Here is a 26,268-nt window from a genome sequence, read left to right on the forward strand (position 1 = left end):
AGATGTGTGCCAGTGAAAGGCTGGCTCTTCAGGGGGGAATCAAGGGACCTTGGCAGAGGTGGCTTTTAATAACACAAGAGGTGCAGCAACAAGATGGGGTCGCGCTGGGCGCGCGCTCAAACCTCACAAGGGTTGGGCGGGCGTCAAAATCTGAGGAGTTAAATCAAAGGGACTTTATTCAGACCCTAGCGCTGTCCCCTGTACCACTACCTGCTAGAATCAGGATTAAAACTCAGGGCAATGGAAATGAAATCTTACTTTACCTTAAAAAACAACTTTACAAATTCACTGGAAAAACAAAGGCTAAAGTGATCATACTAATATAATAAAGAGAAAGCCCAAACCTTTGAGGCAGGTAATCTCAGGAACCACAGCACCAATCACAACACCCAATACAGCATTGGAAAGGGCAGTTGCAGCAGAAGGACATAGGCTATGCAGACGCCCACCATATACATTTAAAAGGTAAAAGAACCGTGCCAGCAAAGTAGTCCCTTGTGGGCGTGTCTGCGTTGTGCTGTGGGCATGTGCTGGGGCCGTGACAAACGCTGGGGGCGTGTGGTGCGTTCCGCCCTTCAAGCCATGTCTCATATCGTGTGCTGTGGGCGTGTGCTGGGGGCGGGGGCGTGTGCGGGGCGCGGGATTACGGAGAAAAAAAGTGACCTTTGTGCCCAATATTTCATTATTTTTTCTTCCCAGGTTCTGTACATTCCAGCTCCGGGTGTGCTTGCCCCGCGCTCCCCTTTACACCCTAAAAATCTAATTCCACCCTGCTCCCTTTAAATACCCCTGCACTCCATAATCATAATACACCCTTACTCCTTAAAATACCCCAACACCCTTAAACAATAACCCATCTTAACCCTATAAATATACCCTGTACCTCAAAACCCAAACCTACCCCTGAACCCTAAAAATACCCCTGTACCCCAAAACCCAAACCTAGCCCTGAACCCTAAAAATACCCCTGTACCCCAAAACACAAACTTAGCCCTGAACCCTTAAATTACCCCTGTACCTCAAAACCCAAACCTACCCCTGAACCCTAAAAATACCCCTGTACCCCAAAACCCAAACCTACCCCTGAACCCTAAAAATAACCCTGTACCCCAAAACCCAAACCTACCCCTGAACCCTAAAATACCACTGTACCCCAAAACCCAAACCTAGCCCTGAACCCTAAACAAAACCCTGTACCCCAAATCCCAAACCTAGCCCTGAACCCTTAAAATACCACTGTACCCCAAAACCCAAACCTACCCCTGAACCCTAAAAATACCCCTATACCCCAAAACCCAAACCTAGCCCTGAACCCTAAAAATACCCCTGTACCCCAAAACCCATACCTATCCTTAAACCCTAAAACTACCCCTGTACCCCATAACCCAAAACTATATCTGAACCCTTAAAATACCCAAACACCCCAAAACATATACCTCAGTACCCCAAAACATATACCCCTATACCAATACTTACCTTATCCAAACATAAAAAAACATGCTTTTACCATTCATGCATTTACAACGAATTTCGTTGTAAATGTATGAGTGGTAAAAGCATATAAAATGTAATGCCATGCGCTATAATGGCATTGCAGAGTCATGGTACTTTCGTAATGAAAGAATGCGGAGTGATGGAATGCGGAAAGAAAGTTGCGGAATAATGGGTGTTTACCCACCCCCGGTAAGTACATTGGTGGCATGGCGACCCACATCTCCAGCAACATACTCATATTTTTTTACCACCCATTTGAAAAATGCACAGGTCTCTCTCATTGATGGCCAGCACCGACATACACTTTTAGACACACCTCCCGCCACAAGTTCTAGAATTGCGACCTTTAACCACATGGCTGCTGGGCGTTTTCCCCTCCTGTGCTGGAAAGTGGTGATTTTGGTGCTTTTATGACGAGCTCAGCTCGTCATCAGCACAGCTCAACCGTGCATCATGACGAGCTGAGCTCGTCACCAGCATCGAAAGGGTTAAAGCTGGGGAGCTACATTCGAAACTCGGCATCAGCTCAACATCCTGTGATTCCAGGCAAATCGCTTTGTCTCCCCGTGCCTGCCACAAATGAATGTGTTCTTCTGTAATGTAAATTGTGCTCATGCCATGTTGTCGAGTTTGCGATAATATTGCAAGGAAAAATAAAGTAGGGAAACTTGAGTTCACACAGTACTGAACGCGCACTCTTAAGTGCATCAGCAGTGCACTGTGAATCGGAGCATTTCGCAGGCCTGTCACAGATAAGAAATGCTATCTAAACGAAATCCTACAAAACAATATACTACTGGCCGGCAGCAATTCATACCCCGACAACGTCGGGATGGGCTGCTAGTGTTACATATAGGCATGATAATACCTTACCTAACACCTAAGTAATTCACTGGAAAAAAACTAAGGTTAAAGTGACATTTTATTGATAGGTGGAAATGTCAGATTAAAACTCAAAAAACATCTAGAATTCACCAGTTATATTTAACTAAAGTAACTATAACTTGCACACTTGTCATGCACTGCTTAGGACCTCCCATATTACATCACTCATGACGTTCTGTGATAATATTCATAACATCACAGATGACATATGAAATGACATCATTTTGAATGTCACTGTGCATTAGCATTTCAAACCATGAAAACAACTAAACAGATGCAAAGCAGTGGGGTGGTGGGCGAGACGCCGGCATAAACAGCACAAGATCAGTATTTAACAAGCCAGCAGCATTAAGTATAATATATCAATAATAACATGGGAAGTACATGATGTGGATAGGCGTCACCTTCAATAAGTCCTTCCAGTGCTTGCAAAAGTAACGCAGAGCACGATTGCAAGGGGAAACAGTTTACAATGCGGTGCTTACACCGCACAACCTTTACCATGCAGCCATTGCAATGCAAGTCATTACTACGACTAGCGCTGGATGGCGCTCTTGGTTAAAGAGTAGTGTGATTTTCTATTCCAAAACCTTTCCTACTGTTACGTGGGCTGGAGTTGGAATAGAAAATCATATTAATCCTCAATCCAGCGCCCTCCAACGCAAGTCATTGTAACGACTTGCGTTGTGAAAACTGCGATGTAAAGTACCGCAATCCAAATGACCGCATCGCACTGTCATTCATCCGATTGCAAGGAAAGCAGTGTCGCATTCATCCAGCCCCCAGCCGCATACACACAACAGCAGTGGCCAAACACATTACTCACCCAGAAGAACCTAAGAAGGGCATTCCATTGTAGGGGAAGATCCCCTCTTTGTTAGAGGGTGAGAGGGCATTTGAAGGACGATCACCTATCACAATGGCACCCGCATGATGCAGTTGAGCACAAGCTAGTAACACAGCGTCTCATGCAGGCAGAACAGGCACCCTTTTGACCCTTAGGCAGTGGCGTAACGAAAGTTTAAGGGGCCTCCCTGGAATGTACGCAGAGGGGCCCCCACTCCGGTTTTTATCTGGAGAGCTCAGGCCTGAGCACTGTGCTGAGGGGGCCCCCTGCAGCTCGGGGCCACTCCAGCACCACGGGGGGTTGCGGGGGCCTGTGTTACGCCCCTGCCCATAGGAGCTCCCATTTATGTATCGCTTCTCTCTCGCTATCCACCCCTTTAAACACTTCCATCCCCCATCTGTACAAATCCTGCCCTCAAGAGGATTTCCAGCTCATAGGTATTTGTCTACGACCAGGAATCAACGCAGATCTGTAAACCTGTCGGTTACTTTCCTACACGCCGAGCGTTGGTGGAGCCAGCACAACTTGGGGCTTAGTGAAAACTCACAATCAATAGCCACACGGACCACCTGAAAGACAGTTTTCCAATATGGCACCAGCAACAGGCAGTCCCATACCACATGAAAGAAGTCCACATTGTCCGCATCGCATTTAGGGCAAGCCAAAGTCTAAGCTGGGAACATAGCACATAGGCGTCGGGGAGTGAGATGAGCCCGATGTAACTAATAAATCTGGATAAGCTTGAAGTGAGCATTTCGAGGGGCCAGAGGGGTAGAATCTAGCACTTTCCTCCAAGCCCTTTATAAAAAGGTGACCCTAAATCTTCCTCCCAAAGCTATTGCAATTTCATCAGGTCTGGCTGTGCCCCCTGTAATAGGGCCTTATAGCGCAGTAGGCATCTCCAGCCAATAGATCGTGAGCTACCAGTAGCTTGCAGAAGCCTTCAGAGTAGCTCCCAGCCTTGAGTTTATTTTTTACTAAGAACTGCAATGTGTGTGTTTTTCTTTTAAAGTTAAAGAAAGGCTATGTTTATTTAACATTATTATCAGGCTGCAGATAGCACAGCCTGATAATGAGCATGGCTCCGCTCAGATTTATGACTCATGTGGTTCACAATGGTTAAAAACTGATGCATTGAGGTATTTAACTCTAAGCAGAATGACCACTTTTGTTTACCTTGTGATGAGAAAAAGATAGTGCAAACATTCGTGCTCTGGTGGCTCGGCTTTTCCACAACCCCACAACCCCACCATTCACCCATCTTGTGTACCAAGGCACTATGTGGTAAAAAATGTCCATCTGGTATGTCATACGCTTCCCAGAGTTCTAAGTAAGGGCAAAATTCCCTGCCTACAAAGAGATCCCCCAGTACTGTGACCCAAGATGCTGTCCCCTTTACTACCGGGAAAACCACACGTTGAACGAGGGACCCGTAAGAGGAGGACACCGCCAAATAAATAAAACAGTTAGGATCTCCGTAACTGGGATCCTTAACGCCCATGAAGGTGGAAATAGACGGGATCGATTTACACGCCCCACGTCTGTAGCGGCTTGGTGACTTTTACAACGCCTAAGCGCCCGCTTTGAGAAACAAGGAACTATTTTCGAGGATTAAGACGGCTCCTTGTGGCACTATCAATCACGAGATCAGAAGGGCCCATAATATAGATCACCCTAGAGAGTATGAATCAAAGCAACTCAGAGTGGAGTAAGCTGTTAGTCGATTGACATAGATCCGGTTGTCCAGATGATTATGGGCACATTTAACTTTGTTTAACAAGTGGTTTGCAAATCCCCGAAGACAATCTGAAAAAGATTGTATTTGCAAATTTTTATATACGGGACAGGAAAAACAAGTAAACACACCGAAACGCGTTGACGCAATTGTTCCTTTATTAAATCCGATGAACTTATGCAATGTCATTTGCTAATAGTGGCTTGACGTGGTGCTCAAGATTCTAACGGATTAATGTAACCTGATGATTTCACATTGATTCACTTTAATTTGTCTTTTTCTGTGTAATATGTTTTTAACACATTTTTATTTATTTTCTGTGTAATACATTGTTGTTTATGACAGTTTTATATGATCTTCATTAATGAAGTCATACATTTTTGATAATTTTTTAATATATGTTTGGAGTCACATTTGCAATGGGCTTTTATGTACAATAGAGGGAGATATTTCTCCAAGATACAGGGCATTGAAAGCAGTGTGCAAGGTAGTATGATTGGTTGTTAAAACAAGTCCAAGGGACAAATTCACTTTACACTTTTGTGTTGGCACCCAGTGCCTTGGGTTGGTCCTCTCCCTTTTAACTTGAGACTAAGATGCTGTCCACCTGAGGAATCCCCACCCATCGCCAGGCGGCCAGCACTGAAAGTACACAGGAGTAGGGCATTGCTTTGCAAGTCCTCTGCAAGGCATGGGCCCCAACAAAGGATGCGGTTCGTATCAACACATTAATGTCCCACACTCTAGATGCAGGTGCCGGCTTTATCAAGTTCCCAAAAGAATTTCCGGGGCAACTCCAACAGGATGGCAGAGAATAGATAAAGGAGATTTTATCATTACAATTCTTTTTGAAACTGTCCTCTACTTACTGACAGTGGTAGTGTAGTCCAGAAAGACACCAGGTGTCTCAAGCTAACAATAGCAAGACATAATTTCGCAGAGCAAGAAATGGTTACCCCTTAGTATATAATAGCATGCAATTCCCATTATAACATCTGGACCACAGAGAGACTTCTGTCTCCCTCAGAATCATTTCCGAGGGGGATAAATACAAGATTTGTCCCAGTTGACCACCAGACCTGAAGAACGACCAAAGACCATCAGTTCACATACAGCTCCTCCAACATCGGAGTCTTCACCTCTCAAATACAGCAGCGTGTCATCTGCATACAATGATAAATAGGTATCATCAGAGGTGAAAGGCATCCCTTGATAATGAATGCTTAGGTGGACCGTGCCCGCTAAAGGTTCCACTGTAAGCACAAATAGTAGGGGGATAAAGGGCAGTCCTGTCTTCTGCCCCGTTGCACAGAAAATGCCTCCGAAACCATTGGGACAGTCCAGATCCTGGCCAGTGTGTCAGAAGAAAGTAGCTTTGACAAAAGAAAGGCTAAAGTCTATGCCAAACAAAGTGACATATAGAAATTCCTAACAAAGTGAATTGTAGGCTTTCTGGGTATCTACGGACATAACCAGGGCAGACGCTCACGCTGGTCCAAAGTCAGAAGTAATTGACAGATGTTGTGCATGGCGCTGGGAATGGGAATGAAACCAGTCTGATCAGAATGACCCTGAGGGCACATATGCAGGAGTAGCAGGGTCACTAGAACTTTGCTCAATATCTTATAGTCAAAATTGAGCATTGACAGGGTGCGATACGAATCAAGGCTGAAAAATGTCATAATTTGCAAAATGGAAATAAAGACATAAAGAAAAACCTGTCATAATTTGCAAAATGGAAATAAAGACATAAAGAAAAACCTGTCATAATTTGCAAAAAGGAAATAAAGAAATATGTCATAATTTGCAAAATGGACTTGATTAAATTTGATTAAAAAAATTACCAAAAGTGACAGAGATTCTTAAAGACATATGTATGGAACGTTTTTACATGCAACCTTGTAATGGTATTACATTGTCACGTTGTTATGGTCAGTGAACCAATAGTGTTTCAAAGCTCCAAAGCTTGCAAACTATTGGTAAAACAAAAACTTTGTGGTATCTGTTTCTTAAAATATATCCTTGATTTCTCATGTAAAGAGTTTATTTCTCTGTCTGGAAATCTGTACTAATCTGTCAAACCACATTTACACCACTGTAAATAGGACATTTGAGCATAAAAAAAAGTCTACATGCTTTTAATATCACTTCAATAAAGATTAAGACATATATCATGATTATAAAAATCAGAGAACCAGCGCTGCTTGTGGCTGCTAGGTAAATTCATAACATCCGTTTGCATTCACATACACTCTCTTTTTATTTTCCCTTCCCTGATTGCACATCTAACTTCCGCCCCCAAAAAGTTTGCTTACTTTTTAATGACCATTCCGAATCCAGAGCACGTACGTCAACCCTCGCCCATACTTTCCCTCACCTTTGTTGTCCCCGCATTTGTATACTTACATATGTGTATTTTTCCTGCTGGACAGCGCTCTGATTCCCTAAAAGGTCACCTGTATGTGCTCATCTTTTTTCCTCAAAGTTGTACATCACTCTAATTCCTGAAAGGGTCATGTTTGCGCTTTATAAAGCTCAATAAATAAAATACATAATAAATACATTTGGAGGGCAGTTAAACCTGGGCAAAGAGGAGCACCTCGTTGGGTGTTATCTCTAATAACTGATCCGTTTGAACTAGAAACAATTTTTTTTAGAAAATCTGAGAATTTTGTATCAGATGGGACGTTATGTGGAAAGCATTATAACCGCATAATTGCAGAATTCCAATGGCCTTGGCAAACATGTAATTCCAAAATCTTGGCGCACACTGGTTGATGTTGCAGTATACCACCTTTCGGCCTTGGAAGAATGAAAAGGTGAGTCAGCCCTGCCAGGAATGTAACTAGTTATTTGCAATGAATGCCGGTCTATCCTACATAATTGCGAAAAAGAATGAAAACGAGATGAATGTCACTGCTAGTAGTGCGCTGAAAGAGTTAAGTTTGCTCAGTGAGTGAGTGTCTCAGTTTCGTTTCTCAGTCCTCACTCGCAGGTGTTTATCCACTTTGCCACACCCAGGAGCTGCAGCGGACACCTCCACAGACACGCGCAGCGCTCCTCTGACTGAAGTGTCCCTTCCAGGCTTCCATCGGGTGAACATGGGCAAAGATGAGGACGTCTGGGACTACTACTTCAGGGCCTTGATGTTTCGAGAGAAGCCGAGGGATGAGTGGTCCCTGCTGTGGGCAGGGCCGGACTGGCCATAGCGGGCACCGGGCGTTTCCCCGGTGGGCCGCTAGGGTGGGGGCCGATTTTGGACCCCTGGGGGGCCGTTTTTCTGTTACCGGGGGTCGGCAATATCGGCCCCCAGTAACAAAATCGGCCGAAACCGGCCCTCGCACACTGCTTTCCTGCACTCCCCCTCACCCCAGGGGGGGCTGGCTGAGCAGTGTGCCAGGGCCGGTTTCTGTTCCCAGTCTGGGGGCAGTACGAACAGCAGGCCTTTGGCAGGTGAGACACGGGGGTAACCAGTGCTGATTGGGGACTGGGTGGCTGGCTACATCTACAACATCAGGTTGCATTCACAAACATTCTCTATTTATTTTCGTGTTTGCACACCTGAATGCCGCCCCCAAAATGTTTTGAGTGAGTGTGCACAGTGGGTGAAAAAATGCCCAAAGTGCGACAAGCTTTTGGGGTTTGAGGATAGAGGTGGGGGAGCCAGACAGCTCATGGGAAGAGCCGAGCCAGGGCCGAGCCAGGGCCGAGCCAGAGGTCCGGCTTGGCTGTATGAGTCCAGATACGAACTGAGCCCCCGCGCCCACCACAAAAAAGAAGAAAGAAAACCAGCGTGCGAACCATAAAATAATTTTTTTTCTAAGTGACAGTACGTTTTGCTAAAAATACCAGTGACGTCGGTAGAAGGCTGGCCGAGCTATTCCCTCTTTGCCCTTCAATCTCTTCCACCCCCTCACCCCCTTCCACCTCAGGGCCCCCCACTTCTAATTTAGAAGCATCTGCTTGAGAACAAAAGTGTCACTCCAGGGCCACACCGAGAACCCCCCTCCTCCGTGTGGCAATTTCTTAGCAATTTTGCTTCACTACCTGACCCCCCCCCACCCCCCCCCCATGTACTCTCCCTGCTGTGAGAGTCTTTGGTCTTTGTGAGGCTATTTTCTTTTTCGTTTTTTAACACAATGCTGGCTTTCACAGCTCCTGAAAACCAAGATTGTGTTAAACCTCTATGGAACACGACACCTGCGCAGTGGCGTAACGAAACTTGAGGGGGCCCCCCTGCAAACTACATGGAGGGGGCCCCCTCCCATCCTCCATGCCAGTCTAGAGCTCTCAGGCCAGTGACCCCCCATACTGCAGGGGATGCGGGGCTATTGTTACACCACAGTCACCAATGCAGCCGTTATAAGTAACACTTGATGGTGGAGTTAAAGGTTGGGCTTAGTCTGCCCGCAGGCTATCATACTTAGTGGTCCATTCATTACAGGGTCCCTGCCATCAGTACACCGGGGAAGTTTGCCCAATTTTAGGTGGGTTTCCTGATGCAGACTCCTGTCCTGATATACAACACCGGGCCCACTCATCGTTCAGTTTTGACAAAAGTGCATCCACTGCTCCTTCTCGTTTCCGTTTTAAATCATTAGACAAAGCGACAATGCAGTATTTCAAAAGCAGATGTAACTACAAGGAGCACATTTTGATAATACATTTTTATTAGTAGACAATAGCAATCTTAAGAGGCATTGCATAGCTTCATACACACGTTGACCCAAATTCCATCACAGTCTCTCTCTCCCTCTCTCTCTCTGTCAGTCAGTCAGTCAGTCTATCTCTCTCTGTCATTCAGTCTCTCTTAGCCAGTCAGTCTCTCTCTCTGTCAGTCTCTCTATATCTATCTCTTTCTGTCAGTCAGTCAGTCTCTCTGTCAGTCAGTCAGTCTCTCTCTGTCAGTCAGCCTCTCTCTGTCAGTCTCTGTCTTTCTGTGAGTCAGTCTCTCCCTTTCTGTCAGTCAGTCTCTCAGACAGTTTCTCTCTGCCAGTCTCTCTCAGTCAGTCAGTCTCTCTCCCTAAGTCAGCCAGTCTCTCTCTCGCAGTCTGTCTCTCTCTCTCTGTCAGTCAGTCTCCCTCTCTCTGTCAGTCAGTCTCCCTCTCTCTGTCAGTCTCTCTCTCAGTCAGTAAGTCTCTCTCTGTCAGTCCCTCTCTCTGTAAGTTGTTTAGTCTCTCTCTCTCCCTCTCGGTCAGTCAGTCTCTCTCAGTCAGTCAGTCTCTCTCTGTCAGTCTCTGTCTTTCTGTGAGTCAGTCTCTCCCTTTCTGTCAGTCAGTCTCTCAGACAGTTTCTCTCTGCCAGTCTCTCTCAGTCAGTCAGTCTCTCTCTCTCAGTCAGCCAGTCTCTCTCTCGCAGTCTGTCTCTCTCTCTCTGTCAGTCAGTCTCCCTCTCTCTGTCAGTCAGTCTCCCTCTCTCTGTCAGTCTCTCTCTCAGTCAGTAAGTCTCTCTCTGTCAGTCCCTCTCTCTGCCAGTCTCTCTCTCAGTCTCTCTCTTTCAATCTCTCTCTCAGTCAGTCAGTCTCTCTCTCTCTGTCAGTCTCTCTCTCAGTCAGTCTCTCTCCCTGTCAGTCCCCCTCTCTGTCAGTCTCTTTCTCAGTTTCTCTCTCTTAGTCTCTCTCTCTGTCAGTCTTCCAGACAGTCTCTCTCTCTCTCTCTCTCCTCTGTCAGTCTCTCTCAGTCAGTCATTCTCTCTCTCTCACAGTCATCCAGTCTCTCTCAGTGAGTCTCTCTCTCTCTCTCTCTCAGTCAGTGGCTCTCTCTGTCAATCAGTCTCTCTCGGTCAGTCTCTCTTTCTCTCAGTCAGTCTCTCTCTCTCTCTCTGTCGGTCAGTCTTTATTTATTTATCTTATTTATTTTTGGAGTTTTCTATAGCGCTGGCCAGACCCAAGGGTATCGGAGCGCTTTACATTCAGTCAGGAAGAGACAGGTGCGAAAAATAGTGCAGCATACTGCAAACAGGGTACATACAAGGTCAGCGGTTAGCTCAGTGGTCTTCCGCCAGGGGGGCGGTTTTGATGTAGAGTTGTTGAGGTAGTCCGAGTTCCAGGTTGCGCTATTGAGGTAGAGTTCGGGAATGCGCGGTTGAGGTAGAGGATTTTTAGTCTTCTCTTGAATTCGGGAAAGGAAGGGGTGGTTCTGATGTCCACTGGGATGCAGTTCCAGATTTTTGGTGCGTTTCCGGCAAAGGAGCAGCTGGCGGTTTTTTGTTTCCGGGTTTTCAAGGGGATGAGTAGTAGGGAGTTTGAACTTCTGAGGTTTCTCGATTGACCCGCTTTCTTGAGCTTGGAGGCTAGATATTCTGGTTTTCCTGTGTGTAGGGCTTTGTGTGTGAGACAAGCCGTTCTGAAGTTTGCGCGCATTTCCACTGGAAGCCATTTAAGATCTTTGAGTGCGGGGGATATGTGGTCAAATTTCCTTTGCACCTGAGACCATTCTGGCTGCTGCATTGAGGGTGGTTTTCAGTGGCGCTAGGTGGGATATGGCTGTGCCGGATAGTGTTGCGATCCCATAGTCCTGTCTGGATAGGACCAATGCTTGGGTGGCTTGTTGGAGATCTTTTTGCGGGATGTGTGGTTTGATTTTATTGAGGAGCTTCAGATTAAGGAAGGCGCTTTTCACGGAGTTCTTGATGTGGTTTGACATAGTTAGTTTGTGATCTAGGGTGATTCCAAGTGATTTTACTGTGTTGGTCAGGGTGAGATTTCCTTTGAGAGCGTCAATTGCTTTCATCCATTCAGTCAATTTGGGGTTGTCATCTTTGTTGGAGATGAGGAGGATCTCGGTTTTTCCTTGGTTTAATTTGAGGTGATTCGTCCCTAGCCATTCTTGGATTTCATTTAGAGTGTTGTTGAGCCTTAGGATGTCGTTATAGGAAGTGGCTTCTATGTAGATCTGAGTGTCGTCCGCGTATAGATGGAAAGGGATGTTGGCTTTCTTCAGTATGATGGTGAGGGGAACCATGTATATGTTGAACAGTTGAGGGGAAAGGACGGATCCCTGGGGGACCCCTCTGGTCACGGGGAGAGGGTCTGATGTGAAGGATTTTATTTTTACTCTTTGGAGGCGGTTCTGAAAGAAGGAGACAAACCATTTCAGGATCATGTCCTCCGCGCCTACTCGTTCTTTGAGGGCCTTGATGAGGAGCTTGTGGTCAACCGTGTCAAATGCCGCTGACAGGTCAAGAAGGATGAGTAGGCAGCATTGATCCGAGTCAAGGGAGTTGCGGATGTCATCTACTATGTTCAGGATTGCAGTTTCGGTGCTGTAGCCTTTTCTGAAGCCTGATTGGTTTTGATCAAGCAGGTTGATGCTGTCGAGCTGGTTGTTGAGTTGGCGTAGTACGCATTTTTCTAGGATTTTGGCTAGGAAGGGTAGACTTGAGACTGGTCTGCAATTGTTAAGGTCGTTGGGATCCAGACCTGGTTTCTTCAGGAGGGGAGTGACCTGGCCAACTTTAAGGCAGTCCGGGATGATGCCAGATTTTAGGGAGCTGTTGATGATTTTACACCAGAGTGGGGCAAGGGTGAGTTTGAGGTCTTTGGCCATTTGGGCGGGGATGGGATCAAGGTTATGGGAGGAGGGTTTGGAGGATGAGATTAGGTTGAGGATCTCGGCTTCTTGGACGAGGTCGAAAGAGGACCAGGCAGTAGAGGTTGTGTCTCCAGCGGTGGTGAATGTTGTAGGTTAGGTTGATGTTGATGGTCGGGGTAGGGCTGATGTCTAGGGATAGTTCGATCTTGGCTATTTTTTCATTGAAGAAGGAGACGAAGTTGTCACATAGCGTTTTGGAGGGTTGAGCATGGACGGTGGATGGCTTGGAGGTTTGTTTTTTGATGATCTCAAAGAGTTCTCTAGGTCTGTTTTTTGCCTTTTCTAGCGTATTGCAGAAGAAGTTTGTTTTTTCATTGTTGATGTGGTTCTTGTACCTTCTTCTTACTGCTCTGAGGTCCGCGCGACGGCTACAGGAGGGTTTTTTTCTCCAATGTCGTTCTGTGGCTCTGAGGAGTCTCCTTTCCTCGTTGATGTCTTTGTTAAACCAGGTTCTCGATGGAATGTTCCTGGGTCTTTTTAGTTTTAGAGGTGCCAGTTGGTCTAGTATGGCGGATGTGGTGGAGTTGTAGTGAGAGATGAGTTCGGTAGTTGAGAGAACTTTTGTGTGGCTTGGCATGGAGGAGGCTATTTTTTCTTCTAGTTCTTTTGGGTTGATTTGTGATAGACTCCTGGACCAAGTGCTGGGGGCTGTGCTTGTGGGGTGGGACTGGATCTGTTGAGTGAGGTGGAATAGGATTAGGTGGTGGTCAGACCAATCTACCGGGAGGATGTGTTCAATAGAGATTGCATCATTCCTGGTGATGATGGCGTCCAGTGTTGCCCCTTTGTTGTGGGTCTCTTTTGAGCAGTGTTGGGAGAGGTTGTTTGCGTGGAGAAGTTCGTTTAGTGATTTTATAGTGGCATTGTTCTCGTTGTTCCAATGCAGATTAAGATCCCCTAGAATGATGGTGTTGGACTCTTTGAGGGAGCAGTTGGCGATTAGGTTTGAGAGTTGTTCTGTGAATATAGTGTTGTTGCCTGGGGGATGGTAAATTAGGTGGCATTGCAGTAGGTTGTTGTCAGTGGTTTTGATATTGGTTGTAAGGCATTCGAAGGCGTTGTAGTTGAAGGCGTCGCATTCGACCACTGAAAGGTTGTTGTTGTAGAAAATTGCCACACCTCCACCTTTTTTTTGGTCCTTCCTATTTTTGTTGATGATGGAATACACTGGAGGGACCAGCATATCTAGGATAGGTGGGGAGGAGTCGTCTAGCCAGGTCTCAGTGATGAATGCTAGGTCTATGCTGTGGTTGAGGATGGTCTCAGCTAGTTCGGTCGAGTGTTTGGTGGCGGATCTGCAATTTATGAGCAAGCAATTTATGAGCAAGTCTCTATCTCTCTCTCTGTCGGTCAGTCTCTCTTTCTCTGTCAGTCTCTCTCTCTCTCTGTCAGTCTCTCTCTCTGTCAGTCTCTCTGTCAGTCAGTCTCTCTCTCTCCTAGTCTCTCTCTCTGAGTCAGTCAGTCTTTCTCAGTAAGTCATTCCCTCTCTCTCAGTCAGTCTTCCAGACAGTCTCTCTCTCTCTCTCTCCTCTGTCAGTCTCTCTCAGTCAGTCATTCTCTCTCTCTCGCAGTCAGCCAGTCTCTCTCAGTGAGTCTCTCTCTCTCTCAGTCAGTCTCTCTCTCTGTCAGCCAGTCTCTCTCTGTCAGTCTCTCTCTCGCTGTCAGTCAGTCTCTCTCTGTCAGTCAATCTCTCTTTCTCTGTCAGTCTCCCAGTCTCTCTGTATCTCAGTCAGTCAGCCTCTGCCTCTCTCTGTCAGCCTCTCTCTCTCTGTCAGTCAGTCTCTCTCTCTCTCAGTCAGTATCTCTCTACCTCAGTCAGTCAGTCTCTGTCAGTAAGTCAGTCTCTCTCTCTCTCTAAGTCAGCCAGTCTCTCTCTTTGTCAGTCTCTCAGCCAGTCAGTCTCTCAGTCAGTCAGTATTCAGTCTCTGTCAGTCAGTCAGTCTCCCTACTCTCTCTCCACTCTCTCTCTCTCTCCACTCTCTCTCCACCCTCTCTCTCCACTCTCTATCTCTCTACTCTGTCCTCTCTATCTCCACTGTCCCACTCTCCCTCCACTGTCTCTCTCTCCACCCTCTCCACTCTCTCTCCACTGTCTCTCTCTCTTTCCACTCTCTCTCCCCAACCTCTCCACTGTCTTTCTCTCTTTCCAATCTCCCCCCAACCTCTTCACTCTCTCTCCACTGTATCTCCCTCTTTCCACTCTCTCTCTCCAACCTCTCCACTCTCTCCCTCCACTCTCTCTCCCTCTCCACTCTCTCTCTCCACTCTCTCTCTCTCCACTCTCTCTCTCTCCACTCTCTCTCTCTCCACTCTATCTCCACTCTCTCGCTCTCCACTCTCACGCTCTCCACTCTCTTTCCAATCTCTCTACTGTCTCCCTCCAATCTCTCTCTCTACTCTCTCTCCATTCTCTCTCTCCACTCTCTCTCCACTCTCTCTCTCCTCTCTCTCTCTCCACTTTCTCTCTCCACTCTCTCCACTGTCTCTCTCCACTGTCTCTCTCCACTCTCTCTCTCTCCACTCTGTCGCCACTCTCTCTGTCTCCACTCTCTCTCCCTCCACTCTCTCTCTCCAATCTCTCCACTCTCTCCCTCCACTCTCTCTCCACTCTCTCTCTCCACTCTGTCTCCACTCTCTCACCACTCTCTGTCTCCACTCTCTCTCTCCACTCTCTCTCCACTCTCTCCCCACTCTCTCGCTCTCCACTCTCTCTCTCCACTCTCTCGCTGTCCACTCTCTTGCTCTCCACTCTCTCGCTCTCCACTCTCTCGCTCTCCACTCTCTCTCCACTCTCTCGCCACTCTCTCTCTCCACTCTCTCTCTCCACTATCTCTCTCCACTCTCTCTCTCTCTCCACTCTCTCTCTCTCCACTCTCCCTCTCTCCACTCTCCCTCTCTCCACTCTCCCTCTCTCCACTCTCCCTCTCCACTCTTGCTCTCCACTCTCTCTCTCCACTCACTCTCTCTCTCCAATCTCTCTACTCTTTGCACTCTCTCTCTCTCCACTCTCTCTCTCCACTGTCTCCCTCCACTTTCTCTCCCCTCTCTGTCTCCACTCTCTCTCCACTCTCTCTCCACTCTCTTGCCACTCTCTAACCACTCGCTCTTTCCACTCTCTCTATCCACTCACTCTCTCTCCCCAACCTCCCCACTCTCTCTCCACTGTCTCTCTCTCTTTCCAATCTCCCCCAACCTCTCCACTCTCTCTCCACTGTCTTTCCCTCTTTCCACTCTCTCTCTCCAACCCCTCCACTCTCCCTCCACTCTCTCTCCACTCTCTGTCTCAACTCTCTCTCTCCACTCTCTCTCCACTCTCTCTCTCTCCACTCTCTCTCCACTCTCTCTCTCTCCACTCTATCGCTCTCTACTCTCTCTTTCCAATCTCTCTACTGTCTCCCTCCATTCTCTCTCTCCACTCTCTCTCCATTCTCTCTCTCCACTCTCTCTCTCCACACTCTCTCTCCTCTCTCTCTCTCTCTCCACTCTCTCTCTTCACTCTCTCTCTCCAATCTCTCCACTCTCTCCCTCCACTCTCTCTCCACTCTCTCTCTCCACCCTCTCTCCACTCTCTCCCCACTCTCTCGCTCTCCACTCTCTGTCTCCACTCTCTGTCTCCACTCTCTCTCTCCACTCTCTCGCTGGCCACTCTCTCGCTCTCCACTCTCTCGCTCTCCACTCTCTCACTCTCCACTCTCTATCTCCACTCTCTCTCTCCACTATCTCTCTCCACTCTCTCTCTCTCCACTCTCGCTCTCTCCACTCTCGCTCTCCACTCTCTCTCTCCACTCTCTCTCTCCACTCACTCTCTCTCTCCCCAATCTCTCTACTCGTTTCACTCTCTCTCTCTCCACGCTCTCTCTCCACTGTCTCCCTCCACTCTCTCTCCACTCTCTCTCCACTCTCTTGCCACTCTCTCTTTCCACTCTCTCTCTCCACCCACTCTCTCTCTCCACTCTCTCTCTCCAATCTCTCCACTCTTTCCACTCTCTCTCTCCTCTCTCTCTCTCCACTCACTCTCTCCAATTTCTTCACTCTCTCCACTCTCTCTTTCCACTGTCTGACCACTTTCTGTCTCCACTCTCTCTCTCTTTCCATTCACTTTCTCCACTCTCTCTCTCCAAGCTGTCCACTCTCTCTCCACTGTCTGTTGGGACAGCAAACAAGGTGTATTGCTCTACCGTGGCACATTACTTTTAATAAGTCCAAATAAGACGACCAAGACGCAAGACGTCTTCAGCCCGACCCCAGGCATCCAGAACAGTCAGCCACCTTCACACTATAATTATTTATAGCATTTGTAGAGCGCTCTGTAACCCTACGGGCATCCTGGCGCTAGGTACATGTAGCTGAAAACCCTGTAGAACAGAGAGGACAAGGTGCTGATCAGTTAGATTTTTTTGGTAGATTTTTTGGAAGATTTTTCTGGGAAGAGCCATGTTTTCACCTTTTTACGAAAGGCCATCAGTTTGTTTGTTTTCCTGATGTCAGTAGGGAGGTTGTTCCATAAGTGGGCTGCAGCTATACTGAAGGCTCTTCCCCCACAGGTGGCTTTCTTAAACCTAGGAATGCTGATAAAGTTAAGAGATGAGGATCGAAGAGACCGGGTGGGCTCATACCAGTTGAATTTGTTTTGGAGTGGTCGGGGGCCTAGCCCATGAACTGCCCTGAAGACAATACATAGGGATTTGAAGCAAATCCTCTGGTGTATGGGCAGCCAGTGTAAGTCGGCCAAGGCAAGAGTGGTAGAAGATCTTCGTTCCCAAGAGAGTGCCAGTTTGGCTGCTGCCGCCTGGATACTTTGAAGTCTGGAAATGAGATAGGCAGGGGATTCTAGCAAGAGGGCGTTGCAGTAATCCAGGCGGCTGAGGATGGTGCTCCTGACTATGTTAGCTCTAGTCTGTGGTGGCAGGAGAGGTAGCAGCTTTCGCAGTCCTCGCAGTAAGGCAAGGCAGCTGCTAACCTGCTTGTTGACGTTAGTCTCTAGGCTCAGGCTGCTGTTAATAGTGACTCCGAGATTTCTTACTGAGTTCACTGGGGTAGGTGAGTCCCCTAACAGCTGAGGCCAGAAGTCTAAAGGTAGACTTTTGGGGATTTTTCCTACTGTGCAGTGCAGTATTTCAATTTTGTCACTGTTGAATTGTAGTGAGTTCTGGTTGAGCCAGAGTGACATTTCCAGCATGCAAGTGTGGAAAGTCTCCAGAGAGTTTGCATGGGCTCCATCAAGCGAGATCGTTAGCTGGGTGTCATCTGCGTAATTTGTCACGCTGATGCCATGGCTTTTGATTATCCTCATCAGGGGTTGCATATAAATGTTAAAAAGTATGGGGCTGATAGCAGACCCCTGTGGGACCCCATGCGGGACTTTAACGAACTCTGATTGATATGGAGGAATAGCTACTGCCTGCCATCTGTCCGTCAGGTAGGAACGGAACCAGTCGAGCGCGACACCTCCGACTCCGATGTTCTTTAGTCTTTTTATCAGGATGTCGTGGTTCACCGTATCGAATGCGGCGGACAGGTCCAGCAGAATCAGAATGGCTGATTCTCCCCTGTCCGCCCTCATTCGCAGGTCATCCATGACTGTCAGCAAAGCTGACTCAGTTCCATGAATTGGTGTGAAACCAAACTGCTCCTCTTCCAGGATGTTATTGGTTTCTAGGAAGAGGGCTAGGGATCTGCTGACCCATCGCTCTATGATCTTTATCGGGTATGGTAAGAGGGATATAGGTCGGTAGTTCTTTTGGCAGTTTGGGTCCAGATTTGGTTTTTTTAATAGCGGGGTAACAACCGCCAGTTTCCAATTTTTTGGTACGGAGCCTGTGTGGAGAGACTGGTTACAAAGCTGATGCAGAGCTGGGAAGATATCATCCTCGAATTTCTTAGCTATTCTATGGGGAAGAGGGTCTAGAGGGGATCCTGACGACGTATTGAGAGCTGTTCTTAGAAATTCCTGTTCTGAGGGGACCACAAAGTTTTCCAGAATGGCGTTTGGAGAGGGGTTTCTAGCAAATTCCACCTTCTCATCTCTGTTCACTTGATTGCTGTTATCCTTCATTGTGGGGATAGACTTACTATTCATTCCCTCGACAATTTTACGGATTCTTTCCTGAAAAAACACTGCTAGGCCGTCACAGAGTTCTTGTGAGGGCTTGATTTGGCTATCAGCACAAGCAGGATGGGAAATCTCTCTGATAATCCTGAAAGTGTCGCAGGGCTTATTAGAGCTTTTGAGAATTAGGTCTGCGAAGTGGCTTGTTTTGGCTATAGTTATTTCCTTCTTATATTGTATGATAGTGAGCCTCCATCGCACTTTCTCCTGTTCTGAGTAATTTTTCCTCCAGAGCTTCTCCGCCCTTTTACAGGTGTTTTTCAATTTTTTCAGTTTGTCCGTGTACCAGGGTGCCGAGGGTTTTCCCCTTTTCTTGATTGTTTTCAGCGGAATGATAGCGTCAAGTTTCTTTGTTATCTCGTTACAAAATGAGAGATAATGTCCCCGCCTCTCATCTGCAACCAGAGCAACACAAACACAACTTGGCACACTGAGATCAATTACTAAACACTCCTGACTGAGGGCAGACAAAGTAGTGTGCCTTCTAACAAGTGTGCTCTTACCCGAGGGCACCATGTTGCTGCCTCGTCCCTTCTCCCTTCTCACATGAGCATTGCCGTGGAGAATGCTCTCTCTGCCCCTGCCCCCCCCCCTCCGCGCCCCCACCCCCATCCTCTTTCCAGCTCGTGGCTCTGACTCTAACTGAAGAGGAACAATGTAAGTTGAAACATTGTTTCTCTTCAGTCCTGGGTCAGAGCGGAGGGGCTCGGAGCAGGCTGCAGACAGCCTGCACCTGCTTCAGAGCCTCTCACTCACAGATCTGATCTCCACCGAGGGGCCCCCTTCACCTACTCAAGGCTGAGGGGCCCCCTTCACCTTCTCAGGGCTGAGAGGCCCCCCCGCACTGCGGGGGCTGCGGGGGTGTTTGTTACGCCCCTGCACCTGCGCATTGTCTGTGGGTCGGAGATGCCACAAGACAACGCTCCAGTTGTAACAGAATGCAGGGTCGCCTGCCTGGTGACGCCTGTGGTGGGTGGGTGTAAAGTGTGTATTACATCACAGGCGGAACACTAGAATGTGTCTAGCTAGACACTACATGATGACGTTCATAGCCTCTGACAGCTGACACCCCTTCAAAGGGAGTGGTCGGGCTCAGCTCCTGCTGGGCTCAAGGGTCCAAGTGGACCCAAAGCTGAGGACGAGACCGCCCCCGGCTCCATCCAGGCTCGCGCTTTCACAGCGTGTCCATCTCCAGTTTAGGATAAAGCTGATATTCACATTGAAAAAATTATTTTTATTTTGTAAAAAAGAATGGAAATACGTAAAATGTACAGATATAACTTTCTGGCAGACGTCCCACCAGAGAAACTGTAGGGATCAAGCAGTACACCAAGAAAGCCATGACTTGCGTAGATTTCCGAATTGTACTACTGTGTGAATCCCAAAAAGTGAGGAAATAATCGCAACTCAAAGCTGGACATCAATGATGAGTAGGTAGTTTTGTGAATCAGAACGCAGCATCGAAATTCTGTACTTTGCAGCAGGGTGAACCGGTTTAGTTATTCTTGCGTGGAATTTTAATTCCACTCGCGGAACTGGAAAGGTTTGGCGACTCCACGTTTCTCTGTAGGTAGCGTTCCCGCCAAAATGCGCCAGTCACTGCGTGGTGGAATATTTTTCCCGTTGAAGCAACGCGATGACTACTGGAACAACATGAGGCTCCAGAATGGGAGCTGGTGAACGCAATCAAAATTTGGCATTCCCTAGCGTGATTTCAGATCTCTACGAGAACTTCTGATGAGATTTTATAACACGGACGGCTGCAGTCAGGGGGCAGCTTCCCAAAAATATTTTCTTCTCGAAGGGCAGCAAAATCTACTTGAAAATACTATGGTGACGTTCGTGCTGGTTTTTCTTCACAGAGCGGGATACCGGCAGAAAATCGCAGTACGAACAGCACTGCGTGCAGTTTCAGCTCCTTGGCAGCACTCAGCAGAATTTTGAGGAGCTTTTATGTAATTTCCTGACACCGCAATTTGAGTGTCATCGGCGTATGATGCAAGAGAGAAACCAGAATATTTTATGAGTGTCACCAGTGGTGTAACATAAAGATTGAAGAGAGTAGGACTCAGGGCTGAGCCCTGGGGGGCTCAGAAAGGCAGAGAGAAAGGTCTTGATGAAATGTTGCCCAGTACCACACATTGTTGTCAATTTGCGAGAAATGGTTGAAGGTGATCTAGTGCAATGGCCTTGATCCATAGGCTCTGCATACGGTCAACTAGGATCTCATGGTTGACCATATCAAAAACTGCGGAGAGGTCCAGCAAGACCAGATCCACTGTCCCCCGTTATCAAACCTTCCTCGGATGTCTTCCGTCGCTTTTATCTAGGCTAATTCTGTACTCCATTTATTCTAAAATCATGCTGAGTGTCATCCAGAAGAGCGTTTTCCTCTATGCACTCTGAGAGTTGTTCATTTATCACCTTCCCTGCCAATTTGGCGGTCAAGGGAGTCTTGATATGGGGCTATAGTTGTTTGGGTCCAGTGCATTCAGGTTATCCTTTTTTAGCAAAGACTGAACAGAGGCCTGTTTCTAATTAGAAGGAAAAATTCCCTCTGCAAACATCTTGTTAAAGATTTGCACAATATTCTGTGCTATTTCTGTAGAGATCATGTGCATTATTGTGAGATCAAGTATTACACATGTGAATTTTCGGGACATTTTGCCAACGAAACAAAATGTCCAGCTCAAAATCAAAGACGTTTGGGGTCCAGAATCATGCATCATTTTCAAAAGGTCTGCAAGAAAAAGCAGAATAGATACACAGCAGTTACATTTTTAGAAGATTCTCTGATTCTGAATGTCAAGACAGTGAAAGGGATGACACCAACGTGCGTGTTTTAAGTGTGGATTCTGAGTACGAAGTACTGAAATGTCCTAGGTGATAGGAAGAAACCTAAGTGTGATATCAGTAAACAATCAAATAAATTCTAAAGTCTATGTTATGAGCAGTGAAAGGCACAAAAAGGATGATAAAGTCCAACTCCTTTACATATCAGACCATAATCTGCTATAAAGTAATACTAAAAGTAAAAACAAAACAGATACCAATGTGAACCCTGATGTTTAGGCCAGAAAATATACAGTCCCCAGTGCAGGTCAGCCTAGATGTACGCGCATTTCCTCATCTTGATTGAGTCCTGTTGGATGGAGACTGTTTAACAAAATGATGTATGCAGAATCCAATCTCCGCAGAGCACGTTCTCTGTCCCCGCCTCGTTTGTCCAATATGATCTGGTCAATCCCAAAAATGAAATTCCATCAGTTTCCCGTGAATGAAATTGTTACCAATCTCGCAACAATATATACAAATATACAAAAAATAATTGCAATAAATACTGTTTAACAATTATTACATAAACTATCTTTCCTACAAGGGCTTTAATTACAAATCTCACTCCATCGAAATAAACAGAAGGGTAGGTTTTCGACTTCAGAGGGATTATATTGACTATTACCACTCCAGTCTAATAAACAAAAGGGAAAGTGTCAGTCTCCGGAAGGATTACATTTACTATTTTCACTCCAGTCCAAGTAACAGTAGAAAAAATGTTGGTCTTTGCAGGGACTACAAAAAGCCTTCCACCTCCTCATCCTTTTATACAAAACATGTAAATACCAAATATCATATTAAAAGAAATAAATAGAAAAATACTTATTACAAAGTATTAAACAAATTAAAAAATACATAATAGAAAACTTACAACGTAAATGATATATCTAACAAAATGTATTGCAAATTAATAAACCAACACATTTACTTTCAAATACAAAAAATAAATATGCATTTTACAAACAATACTATTAAAATACTTAATTCAAATTAATGAATAATGGAAAAAGAAATAAAGTACTTAATATGCCCACCATAAAAATAATTATCGATTTATCAATTAAACATGATAAACAATTAACTATAAAAATATTATACCTTCAATAACTTCCAACCCTATTCACCTACAGAACCTACTAAAATATAAATAACTTACAGAAATACTAGCAGTTAAATATACTCTAACATTTATAAAATAAAATGTAAATAAAACAAGAACTAAAACAAAAAATAAAACATTTTACACAAATAATTATACATTACACAAATAATTGCCAGCAATATACGATCATTTAAAATGTAATTAACTTCCCAACCTATTCCCCTACAAGATCAGCAACCCACTTCCAAAATCAACATAATTGACAAATAAAACATGAAACTTATCTAAATAAAAAACACAACAATAAATAACAATCTCTTTACAACTATATTTTAAATGAAACAATTTAAAACAATACTATTTACAAAAAAAACAATATTCTAGACAATGATACTGTGTGACACCATATTTTTGTAATAACGATATTCTGTACATGATCGTTCAGTATTGTGATATAAAAAGCTCAATTTTTTGTGCCTACACCATGTTGATTACATTTCATAGCTCTAGAAACTTAGTGCCTTGAGCCATCCAACTGTCCCTGTCATTGACCTGAATATAAAAAAAATAACAAATTGAACCTTGGCATGTCTATGATGCAGACAGGGTACAAAGATCTTACGGAGTAGTATATTTCTCATCAGGGGAAAGAAATTGAAGAGTATTAAAGGGTAGTGTAAGTGGTACAGAGTATTTATGGATTGGGAGAGTTAAGACTCCACACTCTATGTCAATACGCTTTGCGATATTGCTCTTCCAGGACCGAGTAACTTGTTCTACCTTTTCCGTCCTCAGGTTCTGCTGCTCCCGCTGCGGCCACACCTGGGCATCGGTACACGTACTAATCCTCTTCCAAATGAAACTGGAAAAGAAGAGAAGACGAGGGACTGTGAAAATGAATATCTTGGGGCAGAAGTGTAACAGCTGCAGTGCAGAAATTTTTGAAGAACCAACGTTTAGCAAGGAGAACATCAACATCATCTTAAACAACCTGCTGATCTTCATCCGCAGGTCGTGCTACGGCGAGTACGTGGATGACGAGCCGCAACACACCAAAGTGTATGTAAGCCTCCATGGGCCACACCAGCCTGAGAACTGTGAGGCCTGCCATCTAGGGATCTGTCCATGGACTACTAGTGGCAAGAGATCTTCTAGGAAGACATCTCCTGCCATGAGATATTCTGTGCAGTACACCAAAGAGTCGGCTCTGCCTGTTAGTATCACCATCCCTGAGCCTTGCACCGAACAGTACGAAGACCAGTCTGTTTGTGACTCTTCTTTGTGGACATGCTGTGGCTTTTGTTGTCTGATTCTTGCTATACTGTTACTCATAATGTTATCTTTTTACATACTAAAGTAGAAAACAAGGGCCTCATTTACTAAGACCTTCCTTGGATAACAACAGTCTTACGTAAATTAGGCCGATGTACCCCTGGCTTCAGTTTTTCTGGATTAATAAAGTTTTACGTCTGTCTTAAACCACAGAGAGTAGTGTTAGGACTGCCTTAAGTTATGGGAGACCTTCAGTAAAATCAGGCCTATGTATTTTTATTGATTAATAGAAATCGTGTTGTATGTTTCGTCTTGGTGGCGATGGTCGTTTAGCTCATTTTCAGGCAGCAGCGTCGTCCTAGCCGATGGTACAGTATGCAGTGAGCAATCTTTTGATATTCCAGGTGGATCTTTTTCTGAAAGAAATGTTTGTGTGTCGTGAGAATCTACACTCTCCTATATAATTTAGATTTGCTTTAAAACAAAAACTGTCCTATAATTTGCAAAAAGGACTTGGATAAATTAGATTCAAGAATGAACCAAGATTGACGTATGTTCTCTAAACATATTTATGGGAAGCCTTTACATGCAATTTTATAATGGTATTAAATGATCACGTTGTTTTGATCAAGTAACCGGTATTCTGTACTTTAAGGTTTCATTGCTTGCCAACCTTTGGTTAAAAAAAACAAAAAACGAATGGGATTGTCATCAAAGCTACTGTAGAGTTGCCTAAACAATAAATTACATTTTAAACAATGTGTGTGACAAAAAAGTATTTAAACATTTCAATACAGTGAAACACTTTAGCAGGAAAAATATTGGAACACCCCCACTGCAAAGAACATCTCTCAAAATGATCTTGCATGCATGTGTGTGCGCGCACATACACTCTCTCTCTCTGCCCCCGCCCCCCCTCTTTAGGCCAGACAAGCAAAGACGGCATGCAGACAGAATGGAGCATGGTTCATTTATTTTATTTTGTTGTGCTTTCAAAGAGAATGTGCACCATGGAAAAACCTCTTTTTATATGCTATTTTTTATTTGGTAAACATTTTATATACCTCTCTATCCTGCATTGATTCCCAGGTTACTAATGCCTTTTGTATTCGTCATGAAAATACTTTATATCTCAGTTTTGAAATATGTATAAATCTGTTTGTAGATTTCTTCAGTGGCAGCTCTCGCAGTGGTAACACTGTGGGGCTGTGAGGCTGGGCGGGGCTGAGTTGGGGTAGTGGAGTCTGACATGCGATGGCAGATATTTCTTTATTTACGTTCACCTTTGCCGTCGTATGTCGGACTCCAACCTGCCCCGCCTCACCGCCACACAGCATTACCTCTGCGAGCCACCAATGGATTTCTTATGTAAAGGGTTTATTTCTCTGTCTGGAAATTTGTACTAATCTGTCAAACCACATTTAAACTGCTTTAAATGATAACATAAAAAAGTCTACTTGCTTTCAATATTCATTCATTCATTCAAAAAACTTTATTTCGGTTTGCTTATGAACCATAAAAGTACAGAACACATTTTAGACATTGAATAAATACACATATTACATCCCGGTTGATATACATAGACTACAAATTTCCATTTGGTGGCGGAGTCCCATTAAAATTCCTAAGACAATAAGTTATATATTAACAAATTTAAAAAGTTAAAATACAGTAGAAGCCCAAAGTCTTCCTGGATGTGTTATCCAACAACCGCCCAGGAGCTTTGTTACTTCCGAAGCATTCTCCGTCTTATTAGCCACATAGAGAACAGAAACTTGGCAACGGCGGTAACTATTAGTGCATTAGTATCGGATTTTAGAATTCTAAAAAACTCTAGATAATTCCTAACTCCCAAGTTCAGACATAGCTGTATAATCCATTTCTTTCTGCTGTTACTATAGGCAGGACAGAACAAGATTACATGCATTAGGGTCTCATTAGAGTTTCCACATCCTGGGCAGGGGCGAGCTGGGCCCTCTTTCCATTTGTCTGTATATGAATGCAGGGGCAGTGTGCCATATCTAAACTGTAGATACAACTTCTTTGCTAGAACCGGTTCAATCATATCTAGTTCCTTCTCAAATCTGTAAACATTCTTGTGATCTAAAAAGCTATCCGTGAGACTGGAGGGCCTGGCTGATTGAAGAGCTTCCTGTAGATTATGATGTTTTATGGTCTCAGCCAGGGTTTGTCTCGAGATAACTTGGCATGCAGCCTCAGGATTGAACCACAGGTTCTCCAGTCCAATCTTGGTCGCTAACCCCCTTATAAATGATAGCCACTGTATCCTACCTGCCCCCTGACAGGCCTTCACGGTTTTCAATTCTTCTCTATAGCTCTCAAGCTCCGGGACACTCCACAATCTTCGCCAATAAAGGAGGGGGCGAGAGGCAATTA

At 45.3% G+C, this 26,268-nt stretch overlaps 1 protein-coding gene across 1 annotated transcript; it reads left to right on the forward strand.

Annotated features, from left to right (window-relative positions):
• The first annotated feature begins 23,326 nt into the window (after positions 1 to 23,326).
• On the forward strand, positions 23,327 to 24,081 carry LOC147684216 (receptor-transporting protein 3-like). The gene has a single exon (XM_086942613.1). The coding sequence runs from the start codon at positions 23,327 to 23,329 to the stop codon at positions 23,957 to 23,959; it is 633 nt and encodes a 210-aa protein (XP_086798739.1). The 3' UTR covers positions 23,960 to 24,081.
• The last annotated feature ends 2,187 nt before the right edge of the window (positions 24,082 to 26,268 follow it).

Source organism: Lissotriton vulgaris, chromosome 11 (genome assembly GCF_964263255.1).
Source record: "Lissotriton vulgaris chromosome 11, aLisVul1.2, whole genome shotgun sequence".
Lineage (NCBI taxonomy): Eukaryota > Metazoa > Chordata > Amphibia > Caudata > Salamandridae > Lissotriton > Lissotriton vulgaris.

Coding starts and splice junctions, on each gene's coding strand:
- LOC147684216 (XM_086942613.1), top strand. CDS start 23,327: ATGTCAATACGCTTTGCGATATTGCTCTTCCAGGACCGAGTAACTTGT.